Source organism: Alligator sinensis, unplaced genomic scaffold (genome assembly GCF_000455745.1).
Source record: "Alligator sinensis unplaced genomic scaffold, ASM45574v1 scaffold846_1, whole genome shotgun sequence".
NCBI classification, from domain to species: Eukaryota; Metazoa; Chordata; order Crocodylia; family Alligatoridae; genus Alligator; species Alligator sinensis.
Window position 1 is genome coordinate 371,927 of NW_005842230.1, and position 15,486 is coordinate 387,412.

The 15,486-nt window shown below is 43.9% G+C and overlaps 1 protein-coding gene across 1 annotated transcript in view; it reads left to right on the top strand.

Annotated features, from left to right (window-relative positions):
- The window catches only part of SLC9A9 (solute carrier family 9 member A9), a 413,235-nt gene that overhangs the window by 13,300 nt on the left and 384,449 nt on the right, over positions 1–15,486 (top strand). Inside the window, exons 3-4 of the mRNA XM_025208443.1 lie at positions 7,850–7,927; positions 8,614–8,690. Of these exons, the coding sequence (XP_025064228.1) occupies positions 7,850–7,927; positions 8,614–8,690 (155 nt within the window). The remainder of the gene's footprint in view (positions 1–7,849; positions 7,928–8,613; positions 8,691–15,486) is intronic.

The following is a 15,486-nucleotide window of genomic DNA, read 5'->3' on the forward strand; positions in this document are numbered from 1 at the left end:
GTAGTGACAGCTTGACTTGCACCACGGCTAAAAGGGACCTAGGGGTAATAATCGACCATCGTATGAATATGAGCCATAGTGCAAGGCGATAGTCAGCAGGGCAAACAACACGCTAGCATGCATCAACTGATGCCTCTCATGTAAAACTAAGGAAGTAATACTCCTGCTGTACTCAGCACTGGTGAGACCGCAATTGGAGTGCTGCATCCAGTTCTGGGTGCCGCACTTCAATAAGAATATGGAAAAACTTGAGAGGGTCCAGAAAAGAGCCACCCATATGATCAGGGACTTGCAAGGCAAGCCATATGAGGAAAGGCTGAGGGACCTGGGCCTCATTAGCCTGAAGAAGAGAAGGTTGAGAGGGTACTTGATAGCGGCTTACCTTGATATCAGAGGAGTGCATCAGGAGCTCGGTGAACAACTGTTCACTAGCGCACCCCTGGGGAAGACCAGGACCACTGGATACAAATTCCTGGAAGGCCGCTTCAGGCTTAATACCAGGAAAAACTACTTCACAGTCAGGGTGGACTGTGGAATAAACTCCCTCCAGAGGTGGTGCAGTCACCTACCCTGGAGGTTTCAAGAGAAGGCTGGACAGTCACCTCACTGGGGTCACCTAACCCCAGTTGTCTTCCTGCCTAAAGCAGGGGGGCTGGACCCAATGATCTACGAGGTCCCTTCCAGCCCCTAACAGTCTATTAATCTATGAACCTCTGTTTTCTGTGCCTCTTTAAGTGAGCGAAAATGGCAAAACGGAACAAATGTGAGGACAGAGAAAATTAAAATTAACATTTTAATATTCTGTTTCTCATGTTAAAACAAGATATAAAACACACATGCACATGAAGACTCCAACCAGAACAGCACTTTCATTATTATACACTAGAGCTCTATGACTTCAAAACTCCTTGATGTGATTCAGCCTTCAAATTCACTTACCTGCATGTTATTATGGCAAACATTTTTTAAAAGATGCGAGAGGCAAGGATACATTAGGGTGATTTCTTTTACTGAACTAACTGTATAGCTGGGATAGAGTTAGACAAGCTGTTGAATGTAAAATATTCATTTGAGAGCTTGTCCGACTCTATCCCAACTATCCAGTTGGTCCAATAAAACATCACCCTAAGAAATCCTTGCCACTCATAATTTCTGGACCATCATGGCTAACATTACTCTTACACTGCCAGTCATTTAAAACACATACATAATGGCTGCATCTACATGAGACATTGACTGCATAGTTGTTTCTGCGAAGTCATTTAGTACTTGCATACACAAGTACTAAATGACTGTGCAGTAACATCCCCAAATGACTTTTTGGGGATGCTGACTGCACAGTAGCTCAGAACTGCTGTGCAGTAGCATTGTGTCATGCTTTGTGCCATGCAATGCTACTGCGCAGTAGTAATGAGCTACTGCACAGGCAGAGTTTCGAGTAGATGCCGCCATTATGATATAAGGCCAGTTCATAGAAATCAATAGGATTAAAACTTTAATTTGAATTTCTTGCCTATGTGTATTTTCATTTAGTTATTACAAAACTGTTGGCTCTCTTAGGAAGAATTAAATCAACTGTGGGTTCTCAGAGCTGGCTCATGTGGAGACAGGGAAATACTGTGACACCCAGACCTATTCAGATTTTGCTGAGTCTTTAGGCTTTTCCTGCAAAAGGATTGCCTCTATGCTGCCAGAAAACACATCATAGAAGGCTAGAAAATCAAGACCAGCTACATGGAGAGCTTTATAAAAAATGCTTGCACTGATCTGATTGTTTTGTGTGGAACCAAAATTCAGCATAAAAGTTTCTTAAATCTTTACAGCAGTTAGATTAGTCTGTACCTTGATTTATAAATATGTATTTGTTATGTCATAGAATTGTTTTGAATAATAAAATATACAATTAGAATTTCTGATGCCTATGAAAAAAAGCTTTCATTTAATTTATTTACTGATTTAATTCCCAAATTAATGTGACATTTGAGACAGTCAGTTCATAGGAGTAAGTGATAAAAAGTTCTTTCTCCATTTTATTTTCCATAAAGTTGTCAGCATGGCTAAATTTACTACATCCCATTGTTTGCCAGCCAGTTCACATTAGTTTAATAATTCAAAGCAAGCAGAACAGTAAAAATTTTTGCTGAGTTCCCACTTCCTGTTTATCGAAGCAAGCTATCTGTTGGTAAGAAGACGGAAGTAATTTTGCAGTCAGGTCTTATTCCTATGAAGCTAAATAATTCATTGAGTACATCCTAGCTATAAAGAAAATGCACTTTATTTGAACAAAGGAGCTGGAAGCCATTGTGCTAATGACGTGCTGTCTCTTTTAAAGATTTTAATATAATAGGGCCCTTAAACAGAACAGTGACTTACACAGGCTTATTAAAATAATGCTTTTTGTCCAGCAGTGCTGTGTGTTATGCAGGATTTTATTATCTGAGAGTTGTTTGAAACAAAGTTAAGGATGCAGAACACTTTTTGTGCTAACTCTGCGTGCCTGAACCTGATGGAGAATGTAGGTATTCTACTCAGAATAAGAGATGAAAACTTTTGCTTTGTTTTTTTTAAACTTATCTTCATTCTAACATCACTTTGAAAAATCATATTAATGGATGGCTTATTTTATACCCTACATATATATTGTTTTTGTCCCACATTTTTGTTAGAGAATGAATAAAGAACATGCTGTGAACTGAAGAAAGCACTTTGAGCTCATGACACTTTTCCATTCTTATTAAATGTCTTTGTTCTTTACAATGGCAGTCAGAGAACAGAAGTGTTCCATATGGTGGCCAAAACTATGGTTAAATTCCCTGTTGTGTTCTGGCCTCTTTCCACTATACTCCAACCTTGCCACACATCAGAGGGAGAATTCCGTTGATGTAAAGCTGGTTTCCCCAGCTTTTGTACCAACTATTCAGCCCACCTTTGTGTAAGGAGCCCAGTGAGAAGAAAGAGAAGGAGCATGAGGGGCTTCTTGAGGGCAGGACAACCGAGAGAACAATTATGCTCTGTCAATTCTTAGCTAATGTACATTCCTGTGGAGACTGCTACTGAGAGCTGGATGGCATAATATACAGCAGCCTGTAATGCAGGCAAAAAACACACCTGGAGAATCAGGAAAAAAGTCTCCATTCTGTGCCAAGCAGATTTCTGTACAGGAAGTAATCTGGCTCCATATCATTCAAGTCATGTGGTGGTAACCCAAAATCTGTTAAACCTATTGGATATTCTGTCATACTGGATGCATCTACTTGAAACAGTAAGGGAATTTTGCAGTTGTATAAGTGCCTAAATGTGTGTCAGCACTGAGAAAATGGCGGTGGTGTGCTTTTGAACTAAAACACATCAGAGGTGCTTTAGTTCAAAAGCACAACACCGCCATTTTCTGCACACTGCCATGCATTTTGCCACTTACACAATTGCACATGGCACAGTGCAGTTCACTTCAGCTTGCATGTGGAGCAAACTCAAATTGAGTCTGCTTTGAAGTAGTGGACTTCTGGACTCTGGACTTCTGGTCTGGTTATAAATGCCCTAAAAGCGCAGTAGATCAATTCCATTACACATTAGCACGTCATGGCAAAAGCCATGCTAATGCACTAATGTGCAGTAGAATTAGTATATTGCACATTAACATTACATAAAAAACATGTTCTGGTGCTACTGTGCACTAGCACTAGCGCTGATTACAGCACATTAAGTTTAGTTCCTGGTATTACAGGTAGCACTGATTGCAGCATATTAAGTTTAGTACCTGTAATAACAGGTACTAAACTTAATGTGCTGCAATTGCAGCGCATTAATACATGTGTAGATGTGCCCACTGAGTTTAAATGCTTTGTTTCTGTTGAACTCCTCTGCAAAAAAAAGAACGAACCTTCCACTAATGTATAGTCTAATAATAGATATGTTACTGTCAAGTACTGCATTAATTTGTACACAAATGCAGTGAAGGATTTTTCTAGCTATGCAGTAAGCCTGCATCTCTGAGTTCAAATCACTCCTGGGCTAGGGGAAGAACTTACATATAAACCAGTTTAAGTGATCAGAAACCAGTTTAAACCTGTAACAGCGTAGAAGTTCAGTGCACATAAACTGCTTTCAAAATGGCTGAAACTGATTTAAGATAAACCTGGTTAGATGTAGTATATCAAACTTAACTGATGTAGGTCAAACTGGTTGATGGAACTTCTGTCCCAGATCCCCTCCTGGTTCAAGTTAACATACAGTCCCCCAGCATCCCATAATGCTTTGCAGCCCTGGGCTATGCTATCTGCTCCAATGAGCAGGGTCTGCCCTGCTTCTCTGCTCCCTAGCTGGAGCACTATCAGTCTGAGTGGCTGAGGAGGGGATGGGGGGGTGGGAACTTACCCCTCTGGCCCAGCACCAGACCCCCAGCTGGGTGCTGCCAGCTTGGGGAAGGGAGGGGGAGTCTGCAGCAGGGGCTTGACTCTGCCCCAAACAGCCATGCCCCCTTCTCAGCCTCTGGGTTGGCTGGGAAGAGGAAAAGCCTGTACCAGGACTTGGCTCCACCCCACCAAAGCCAGGAGAAGGGCTGGAGTCCTCTTACCATGTCCCCTTCTCACCGTCTGGGCCAGCTGAGGTCAGGGCAGGGACAGAAGCCCACAAAAGGGCTTAGCTCTGCCCCCCAGAGCTGAGAGCCATGCAGCTGGTCCAGAGACTGAGAAGGGACATGACAAGGGGATTCCAAACCTGCTCCTGGCTCTGGGGGGCAGACCCAAGCCCTGGTACAGGCTTCTCCCTCTTCCCAGCCAGCCAGGAGACTGAAAAGGGGGTATGGCTCTCACCTCCAGGCTCTGGGGGCAGGGTCAAGCCCCATGCAGGTTTATTCTCACCTCCCAGCCAGTCCAGAGGATAAGAAGCGGGCATGGCTCCCAGCTCTGTGGGGAAGAGCCAAGCCCCCCACTTCCACCCCTCTGCCCTCAGCCTGCCTGGAGGCTGAGAAGAGGGTATGACTAGGAGACTCCAGCCCTGCTCCCAGCTCTGGGGAGGGATGGAGCCAAGCCTCACTGCGGGCTTCCCCCGCACCTTCCAGCCTGGAGGCTGACGAGTGAGCATGACTCCTGGCTTCCAACTCTGGGACCAGAGTAAAGCCCCTGCTGCAGGCTTTCCTTTCCCCACTCCCCTCAACCAACCCCAGGCAGCTGAGAAGTGGGCATGGCTCCTAGCTCCCTGCTCTTGGGGCAGAGCCAAGCCCAGGTGTAGACTTCCATCCCCCGCTGCCTCAGCTGACTGGGAGGCTGAGAAGGGGCATGTCTAGCAGATTCCAGCCCCACTCCCAGCTGGGGGGTGGGGGAAAGTGTAAACCCCCCAGATTCAGCTTCCTCTGCCACCCAGACTGTTCCCAACTGGGGGACAGTGCCAGGCAGGACAAGTGGGTTTTTCCCACCCACCCCTTACTCAGCTTGCAGGGAGGCTGAGGAGGGGGCATGGCTTGGGGGATCAGAGGACTCTGGCTCTCTGCAGTGGCCAGCAGACTGGGAGGTGTGCTCTAGCACCCGCCCGGCTCTTAGTATGGGCCACTGCAGGGGTCTGGCTGCCTTTCATTTGAAAAGTGAACTTCAGTTCACTTGCTTATTGTTTCAACCTATGTAGTTTTAAAAAATCTGCAGATTGAATTGATTCAGCCTTGGGCTTTTTGACTGTACTTTGTCTGCCCTTGCCCCTGGAGAATACTAAGTATTATACCTTGACATCTGGCAAAATTAGCACTAGCTTCACCTTCTATCCACACAAATCTGCAAATATTTCCATAGTAGAATTAAAATGAAAGGCATTTTTAAAGTAGCTAAGGTATTTTTATGCAATTCCCTTTCATGACTCAAAAACTGTAACTGATCTCATCAAGAGATGGCTGGATGAACCTGAAAAGAATCAGAAGTTTGAACTGAAGCTGGACCCCAAAGTTCAAGTCTCTCTACTAAGCTGATCTGAACATTCTGAACTTCCTGACTATGGAAGCCTTTTGAGAACAATTTTCTTCACAATATTATTTGTGCTTCTGATACATGTTAAACATCTCTCTGCTATTTTGTTCTTTCTTTTACTGCTTCCAAAGCAGATTTGGGGTGAGGGGGGTTGTGGAAAAATGAGACAATTAAAAAAAAGCTAACTATTTTTGAAAATGCAAAAAAAAAATAAGATTCCCTTCAAATCAAGGGCACATTCTATTAATTTAATTTACCAAGTCCCCTGAGTAATACTTTACATAGATGCATATAGGGGAAATTCACCCTTGATTTAGATGGTCTAGGGAATTACCTCAGTATTGCCTATAGATTTTAGAGCTATATAAGACAGGAAGGGGCAATTATACTGACCAGTTCTGACCTTTTATGTAACAGACACATGATCTACTTTTCCTAATGACTAGATCTATCTCAAGGACCTGAAGAAGGTCCAGATGTATCCAAACAGAGTGCTAGTACAGGGATTTAGCAAGCCAACATTAACTTCATTGGCCCTAATACCTTGCATAAGGATGTGTGGACTGGTATCTGCTGCTATCTGAAACCTTGAATTAGAGCACTAATCAGGAAAGGGTATGTTGCAGCCTAGTGACACACCCTTCATTTGGGAAGTGACTAACATTCTGTTTATTGCACTGGACAAAAGCCTATAGCTTTATGGTGAATGGATGAATCTCATCCTTAATTCGTGGGGAATGTTTCCAAGACAGATCTTTTTCCCCTCACCAAAAGGTCTATAAACAATCATGATGGAGTTGGGCCCTCTTGTATTTCCACACACAGCAATGTGTTGCATCTCTAGTGGTGCAGAAGATAAACAATCTGCTGTCTCATAGAGATAAATGACTGGCACTAAGATGATAATTCAGTTTCATTGCTATGGCAGTACTTCCTGCTTTGTCACTGTACATAGGAGTAGAAAGGAAAGCAAAGAGCTTTCTTCACTGGTGGTAGTGAGTTGAAATGTTATATATTAAACACATTAGAGAGCCCTCACACTGAGTGAACTCTCCTAAAAGAAATGGCAAAGGATTTCAAGTTTAAAAGAAAGGCTTCATAGCACACATCAGTTTCAGCATATTCTTACCTAGCAGCTCTCATACAGAATCCCCTGTGGTTCAGTTGTAGAATCCTTGCCTACCATGCAGGAGACCTGCGTTTGATTCCCAGACACTTATGCAACTACAGTCATGGAGGCACCAAACATATGGACTCAGTCTGGTGTTTAAAGTCTGTCTCAATGGCCTAAAGGGAGGATGAACAGTCTGGACAGCCTCTACTCCTCCAAAAGTTCCTGTCCAGGTATATGCATTGAAAGTCTGGGTGGCCCTCATTAATACACCATGATCCAGGAAGATTGATGGTTGCCATAGATCTCAAGCCTAAAACGCAAGTTTACACCTTAATGAAATTACATTTTACTACCAAGAACACTGTAGAATAAGTGCTTTCCCCAAGATAAAGTGGGAGGCTCATGATTAGGAATCAAACATAGGTTTCCTGAATCCCTAATCCAGGGCCTAATCTAATAGATCATTCTATTCTGGTTTACTTCTTAATATGTGAAATATTACTTACCTGTGTCCTGTATTAACTTATTTTTGTGCTAAATATTTTAAATGTGTAAATACTATACTGTGTATGCAGACAACAGGGTACTATAAAATTACAATATTTTCCTGGACAATAATTCTGAATAAATTTTCATATTTCTGTGCATTCTAGAGTAATTAATTATAGCCACACTGTGATTATCCCTGATTAAAAAGTCCTATGAATCTCACATGAAATCCATCCTGTTAAATGCTATAATTGCTTTACTTTTCCTTATCATGTACCTTTGTCCTTTCTGGCAGATGACGTTTGATCCTTCCATTTTCTTCAATGTTTTACTGCCACCCATTATATTTCATGCAGGATATAGTCTAAAGAAGGAAAGCAATTTCTCCATCAAGTAACACTTAGGTGCATTAATGTGATGGCTATTTTGTAGAGCTACAGAAATAACAGAAAAAAAGAATTGAATACTCATGACTTGAAAATCTTTTTATACAATAATGACCTAAAATTTAAAATTAAGAGTGATAAATAAATGTGTCCAAGATCAAGCCCATAGTCCTGATTCTGCTGTTACACCTGTATGAAATTCCATTTTTGCATTTAATTAACACCTGCATGGATTACTGGACTCCAGAGGGACCTTTTTCAAGCCAGTGGTACTCTGTATGTGAACAGTAGTTCACTTGCTCTCTATGGAGGGACTGGGGCTTATATCTCTATAAGAAAAGGGATTCATGGTAGTATTTACGTGGAACATTAATTATCTGTGATTTTACTATAGCCACTAAATATTTCAGGACATCTAGCTTGATATATGGAAAGTGGAGTTCAGTGATATTCAGATGTACTGAGAGCAGATGATAGAATTAAGACCATATTTTTCAGAACTGCATTCAGAGCTTGTGTGGATTTTTTTCCCTAACCCTGCCTTATCGATTATGATAATAGCCTGAATGAATTGAGTGGGACTTCTAGTGCCAGAGTTTGTGTGTGGTTTTAAAATTCTAAGATTAACTCTGCGCTGCAATACATTTTTCATCATTTTTCCTTCCATCTGCAGAGACATTTTTTTCGTAACTTGGGATCAATTTTAACCTATGCCTTTTTGGGAACTGCTATCTCTTGCATTATTATAGGGTAAGTAAAACTCTAATCTTTTTTTTCATTATGAGTGAAGTTCAGTATTAGTAGTCTGTAGTATTTTTCTGGTAAAAAGCATATGATTATCTTCACTGGTATTAATCTGACATGAATAGAATTTGCTGATACCATCTCTAGTCAATAAGTTTTATGACTTGACAAAGAAAGGAAGTTGTATGTTCAGGTGATGTTGTGCTAGAAAATCTGAAATCCAGCTGCAGTAGGGGATGAGCCCTTTCTATTGTGCACTTTAGAGCCCTGTCACACTTTCATTTGCAACAGTTGCATATCATTATAGCAGGGATCCTGGTTTTCTCTGATTGAAAAAAATCCCCAATTTTCAGTTTAAAAAAAGTCATCCCAAATCCACATTTTTCTGTGATTTAATGAACCACCACTATATAAATATTGAATATATATTGAATTGAAACTTATATAAAATTGAATACATATAGAACTTGTATGTACCTCATATATATATATATATATATATGAGGTACATACAAGTTCTATATATATATAGTGGTATTTCATTTAAATCACAAAAAATGTGGATTTGGGGTTACTTTTTTTAACCGAAAATTGGGGATTTTTTTTAAATCAGAGAAAACCAGGATCCCTGATCATTAGAAAGTAGTGACTTATTAAAGTCAGCATATGTTAGGAGGTAACCTTTGCCAGAAGGGAACAATTTTGCCATGCCATGAGGATACTTAACACATGCTAAACTGCTTGGACACACATCTGCTTGCATTTTAACTGCACTTACTAATTGTAATGCTGCCCTTCGGGCTTTGTTGGTAATGTTTACTATGACCCCTACATGCACAGCTCATGCTCTGCTGATAGACAGCATGCCAAACTAGAGAAATTTTTCCCCATGTTTCTAACAAGGGCCAAAAACAGCTGAGCACAGACAAAAGCACCAATTGAATGAGGTGAGGATGCAAATTCCAGTGCCTCTTTGACTGACTATTCCACCTGGCGTTGGATCTCCAGGGGCTCTCTAGAGATGATGAGTGGTAGAACCAATCATATCTTTGCCCTAACTGCTGTAATCCACAGCCTGGCCCTGGGAGGCACTACTTTTGAGCACCATGATACTACCATCAGTGCCATGCTGGCTCACTTGCAGGAGGCACAACACAATGCCATATAAGCTATGGACCCAGTATCAGATGCTACTTTATTGCTGCTGGGCACTAACAATGAGCTTGGATTGGTGGGAGCAGCTCATGCTCAGAACCCGGGATAATGAGCAGTAGCAGGATGTCCTATGGCACAGTCATGAATCTTTGCACCAACCTGGGTCCCCTGCTCTAGCACTAGGACAGTGGGTTTCAGTACCCCAAGTCCAATGAGAGACGTGCAGCCCTAGTGATTTAGAAGTTGGCAAACACCAACTGCTTCTGTTCCATTGCCAGCCAGTTCAGTGTGGGACAAACAATGAATAGCAACAATGGCTGTGCATAAACTGTGCAATGTCAATGACCTCATGGTGCCCAAGGCATTGCTGGTACCCATAGACTCCGGTTATGTTGGCTCCCCTTCCCACCCTTAGCAGTTGTAGTGATGGTTCTTACTCCAGATCATGATGAGGTCTGGCACCTCATCACAAGACTAGTTCATGGCCTTCCTGCAGAAGTCTGAGGAGGACATTCTCTGGTTCAGTTTGGTTCATGAAGCTGGGTGTTTGCTGTTCACACTGCAGTGCTCAAGCAAAGGTAGAAGGCCTTGGCAACACCTGAGGCTCAGGGTGATGTTATGGAGATAAGGGCAGGGGTAAGTGGAGGTGTCACCATGGGGTCAGTCCAAGTGTCCCTGAGCAGTAGAATTTAGGTGGGTAAATAGACCAGCCCTTGGAATGGGACTGGGATAACTGGGGGGGATACATCCTGGAATACAGGAGGACCATACATTACTTATATCTCTGTGAAGCAGTTTGATGGTAGCTGAACATATATTATTTAGTATGATTTGGATATACTCCTCACCCCAAAAGTTACAAGTTTGCTATGTTACAAGAGCACTTATCTGTGTTTTACTGCCTGAACACACGGATGTTCATGTTTTAAGTACATTTAACATGTACTATGTTTTTTGCAACATGGCCCTTAGTAGTGCAAAGATACCCATTTTTGTGACCTTTATAATAAGGAATCATTGCATTTCACAGTCAGGTAGCCTTAACACTCCATCTGTTCTGCAAGAAGGGATCATTCCTTTTACTAGAACTCTGTGTTTTCAATGGAATTTTCCCTGCAGGATGGAGAAACTCTGAAGTGAGGAAGAAGTTAGGACTCTGCATGATCCCAGATTGATATGGTTTATTTACTGAGTCGGAGAGGGGAGGACTTAATTTATAACTTGTATGTTTTGGAATTTAATAAACATCCAGACTTGAGGCACAATGGGTATTGTAGGTTACATGGCATCCTGGGGTGAGGAACTCCTAAATGCACTGCTTAAGTCACTCTGTGTGGTGCAGAGGAATTTATGGCACCTCTTCAGTTTTTAAAAGTGCTTCAATTTAGAAGTGATCAGAATTCTGAACCTATGCACAGCACTTCCAAATTATAGGAGCAATTCACTTTCACTTAAAACTTTCTCTTTACAACAGATATTAAGTAAAGTTATATGTGCTGAATCAAAATGCATGTTCCTTTTCAATATCATTGTAAGATAGAACTTTCCCATTCAATGTCATTTCAGTATTATAAAACAACAATGATTAATTGATTAACCTATAATGTTTGTGTTTAATGCTGTTAAGACTACTTTTCCCAGAGGCAGCAAAAATATATATATTATCTTGCTATAAGAGTTATCTTTCTAGTCAACTTAGTTTGATTCAAAGGTAATCAAACAGCACAGAGAACTTGTATGTACCTCAGCAAAATTATGCTCACTTAGGACTTCCTGGCTTTTACTGTTCTGCAAACTATGGACACACAGTTCCAAAGTGGTGGTAAAGATAAAGCTTCAATTTTCCTGCACCAGAAGTGCTATAAAATGTCTTGTAGCTCCTGTCACACTTGAGTAGCTCTGATTCTCTAGCAGAGGACAGAAAAACACAAACAATGGATGATTTCAATGTAACAGAAGGCCAAATGGCATACATTGGTATATGGTTATTGACTTCAAAGGAACTAAGTCAGTATTCACTGGACCAGCTTCTCAGTGCGTGTGTGTACATGGGGACATGTAAATATATTATACTTACCTAAATGACTGAATAAGTGTAATTCACTTCCTCAGTGCACTTCCAAGTGATGGCAGCTACATATCTCTAACCTTAAGGACTTAATTGAGAGTCAGCATGTTGCAAGCAACCAGAGCTATGCTTAAGGAAAAGCACAAGTTGGAGTCTTTTCTATGAAAATATCCTTTCTATGGTACTGTTGCAAGGATGGATAAATCTCCTATGGCCTGGGATTTCTGTTTTGTATGCTTTTATCTGATGTACTTGAAACTTAAACTTCCTCTCTTATTGCTGTTGCAGCTGGTTGAATAATATTCATGTTGGTTTTTCCTAAACGTTGATTTTTTATAAATTATGGGATATGTCAAGTTCTGATGAGCAGTCTCCTTCCCAGGCCTTGTTTGGTTTGGTTGGGAGAGAGTGGAGTTAATAACCAAGGAGTTTCTGGATATGACAAGAGATTGTCATAGAGAAGTAGCACTGGAAAGGACCTCAGAGGTCATCTAGTCCAGCCCCCTACCTGAGGCAGGATCATCCCTATCCCAACCATCCCATACAATCATAATCTAAACTAGGAATAGGCAACGTTTTTTGACCGGACTGCCCAAACCCCCCACAATGGGGGTTGGAATACCTTGGAAGGTGCCGGAGTGCCAGCATGCCAGAAAAACAAAATGAGGGCAGGGGCAGGATGCCCTGCTTGTGCCCCTGCCCCCCACCCCTGCTGCCCCTTTCCCCTCACCCAAAGCCCCTGCCCCCCAGCCCGGGCTCTGTGACTGCCAGCAGCTACCCAGAACCTGGGCCAGCTGCAAACATCTGCTGTCGCTCCACCCTGGCCCTGGCCCCAGCTGCCTCCCAGCCCCAGACCTGGCCCTGGGCTCCAGGGAGGCAGCACATACCGGCAATGCCCCCCGCTGTGCTGCCCTTGCTGCTTCTGCAGAGCAGCGTTGGAACCTGGTGCAGCAGGGCACAGCGGGGGGCGCAGAAAGCTGCGTGCTTCAAGCTCCCCGCTGCCCTGCCACACTTCCCCTGTGTGCGCGGGAGCAGCGTGGGCAGCAGTACAGGGTTGTGCCCCCCGCTGTGCCCTGCCACGCTGGGTTCCAACACTGCTTTGCAGAAGCGGTGAGGGCAGCAGGTTCTGGGTAGCTGCTGATAGCCACAGAGCCCAGGATGCTTGCAGCAGGGCTTCCATGGCTATCAGCAGCTACCCAAAGCCGGGGCTGGCTGCAGCCGTGAGGCTACAAACAGCTGCTGCCCTCCCACCCTGGCCCCGACCCCAGCCCAGCCCCAGCTATCTCCTGGCCCCAGGCTCTGGGAAGGCAGCAGGTGCCGGCACTGCACCTGTTGGGGCCAAGGCCGGGGGTGGGGAGGCAGCGGCTGTTTGCAGCCTCCCGGCTGCAGTGGCCCTGGCTCTGGGTAGCTGCTGATAGCCATGGAGCCCAGGATGCTCCCAGCAGGGCTTGCAGCATCCCAGCTGCCTGCTGGGAGCAGCCTGGGCTCCCGGCTAGCAGCAGCTACCCAGAGCTGGGGCTGGCTGCAGCTGGGAGCTGCAAACAGCTGCTGCCTCCATGACCCCAACATGTGCCGAGGAAAATGGCCTTGTGTACCATGCTCAGCATGCATGCCAGGGGTTGCCAACCCCTGATCTAAACTCTATATAAGACTACCCTCAACCCTGACACAACGTAGGCCTAACACCCTAACCTGCCACAGGAAAAGCAGAGGAACCATGGCAGCCAACGTCCTGCTTCTATGAAATGTCAATATATGCTCAAGAGGGCCCAGGCAAAAGGCTACACCTCCTCCTACAGAGGAAGGCATAACCCCTCACAGTCCATACCAATCTGACCATGGGGTAAAATTCTTTCCTGACCCCAAATATGAAGATCAGTTTGACCCTGAGTGGAAGGGCAAGACCCTTTAGTCAAGAACCTCCAGCTTTGCTCTAAGCAGGTGAATCACCATACCCCAGTTGAAATCTCTATCTGTAGCTGTAATAAACACACAATGTCTCTGGGGAGGCTTAAAAACACCCTGACACATAGACGAAAAAAAAGGGGGCAGGTGGGGTTAGGCATGAGCAACCAGCAAAGCCCAGAAGCATGAGAAATACCCGTGGTAGAAAATAGGTATAGAAAATAGGATTACCACATTACCAAATTACTAATTCTTTTGCAAGACCACTGGACTTTCCTGTCTGATTGCCTCACAGTTCCTTGCTTCTTATCCTTGATGCCTGGCTTTAATTGCATGTCACAGTCTGCAAGACATAGAAACAAAGGTCCAGGAGAAAATAGTCTGACCTGCTACCTGCTATTATCAGTAAAGTCCTTTCTTTGCCAAGAAATGGCTCAAATTATCTCATGCAGAAGGGAACCTCCATGACCGGGGTGAAGCTAGAATTTTGCAAAGGGGTGTGTTGAAGCAGCAGCCCACACTGCAGTGGTAGCTGCACACCATGTTCCCAGCCTCTTCTGCCCCCATTAGTGTGGGCAGACCAAGCTGTGGGAGCCTCTGGAGATTTTTTGAAATCCCTAAAGCAAGTGAAATCCCTAAAGCAAGGGGGATCCTTCCCCTTGCTGCTCAGAGGCATGCCCCCTCCCCTTCCCCTCTCTCCCACCCCAGCCACCCTTCTTTGCCTGCTGCTGCTGCTTTCTCCACTGGTTTGGGGTAGGGAAGCTCCAGAGACAGTCGGGCTGAGTGAGAGCTGGGCTCAGCTGGTGAGAGGACACTGGCAACATGGCAGCTGGAGAGTAGTTCCCCCAATCCTGCCCTATCCCAAAGTAGGTGGGCTGCCACTGCCTTCATCCTCAGGTGTGCCCAGGCCCTGTGCAGGTGGCAGGAATGGCTTTAGTGCTTCTCTGCCCCTGGGACAACAGAGAAGAGAGAAGGGGCAAGGAAGGGAACATGCCTTTGAGCAGGAAGGAGAAGGGAAGGAGAATTTTCACCTGTTTAGGGATTTAAAAAAGTCTGTAGGGTTCTTGTAGTGCACTCCAATCCAAAAGGGGGGTGCAGCTACACCACTGCACCCCCTTTGAATCCACCGCATCCATGAGTAACTGCTTGTTGAGATTTTTCTGAAGCATCGCTTTGTAAAGCAGTTTGCCAGAGTACCTGTACCTTCAACCCCTAGAGCTCCATTACAACTCTAATACTGAAAATTTCTCTCCCTTCCACCAGCTACAGTTTGTCCAAGAATTCCTATAAGTATCTTCCAAGATAATTAATTCAGCTATAATGTTACATTGCCTTTTACTGCCTAAATCAGCTGTGGATTGGGGGCGATCAGCAGGGAATATGCATATCTTTCCATTTATCCACTGATAACTCTTCCTCCTACTGTGACCCAGATCATACAAGAAACCTCCACAAATCCTGGAGGGCAAAGGAGATGGTGCCACCCCTCCCCTATCCTATGTCTTGTGTACAGAAAAAGGTTATCCAAACACGTGTGCAATCTTTATGCATATCTGAAATGCCTAATTTGTCTGCATGCTCTCTCTCTAGTCTACTTGAAGACTATGCTTTGAATAAAGATTGCTACAGAGAACAGGAAGTGAGTGTGTGTGACTGGAAGGGAAGAAGGGAAAG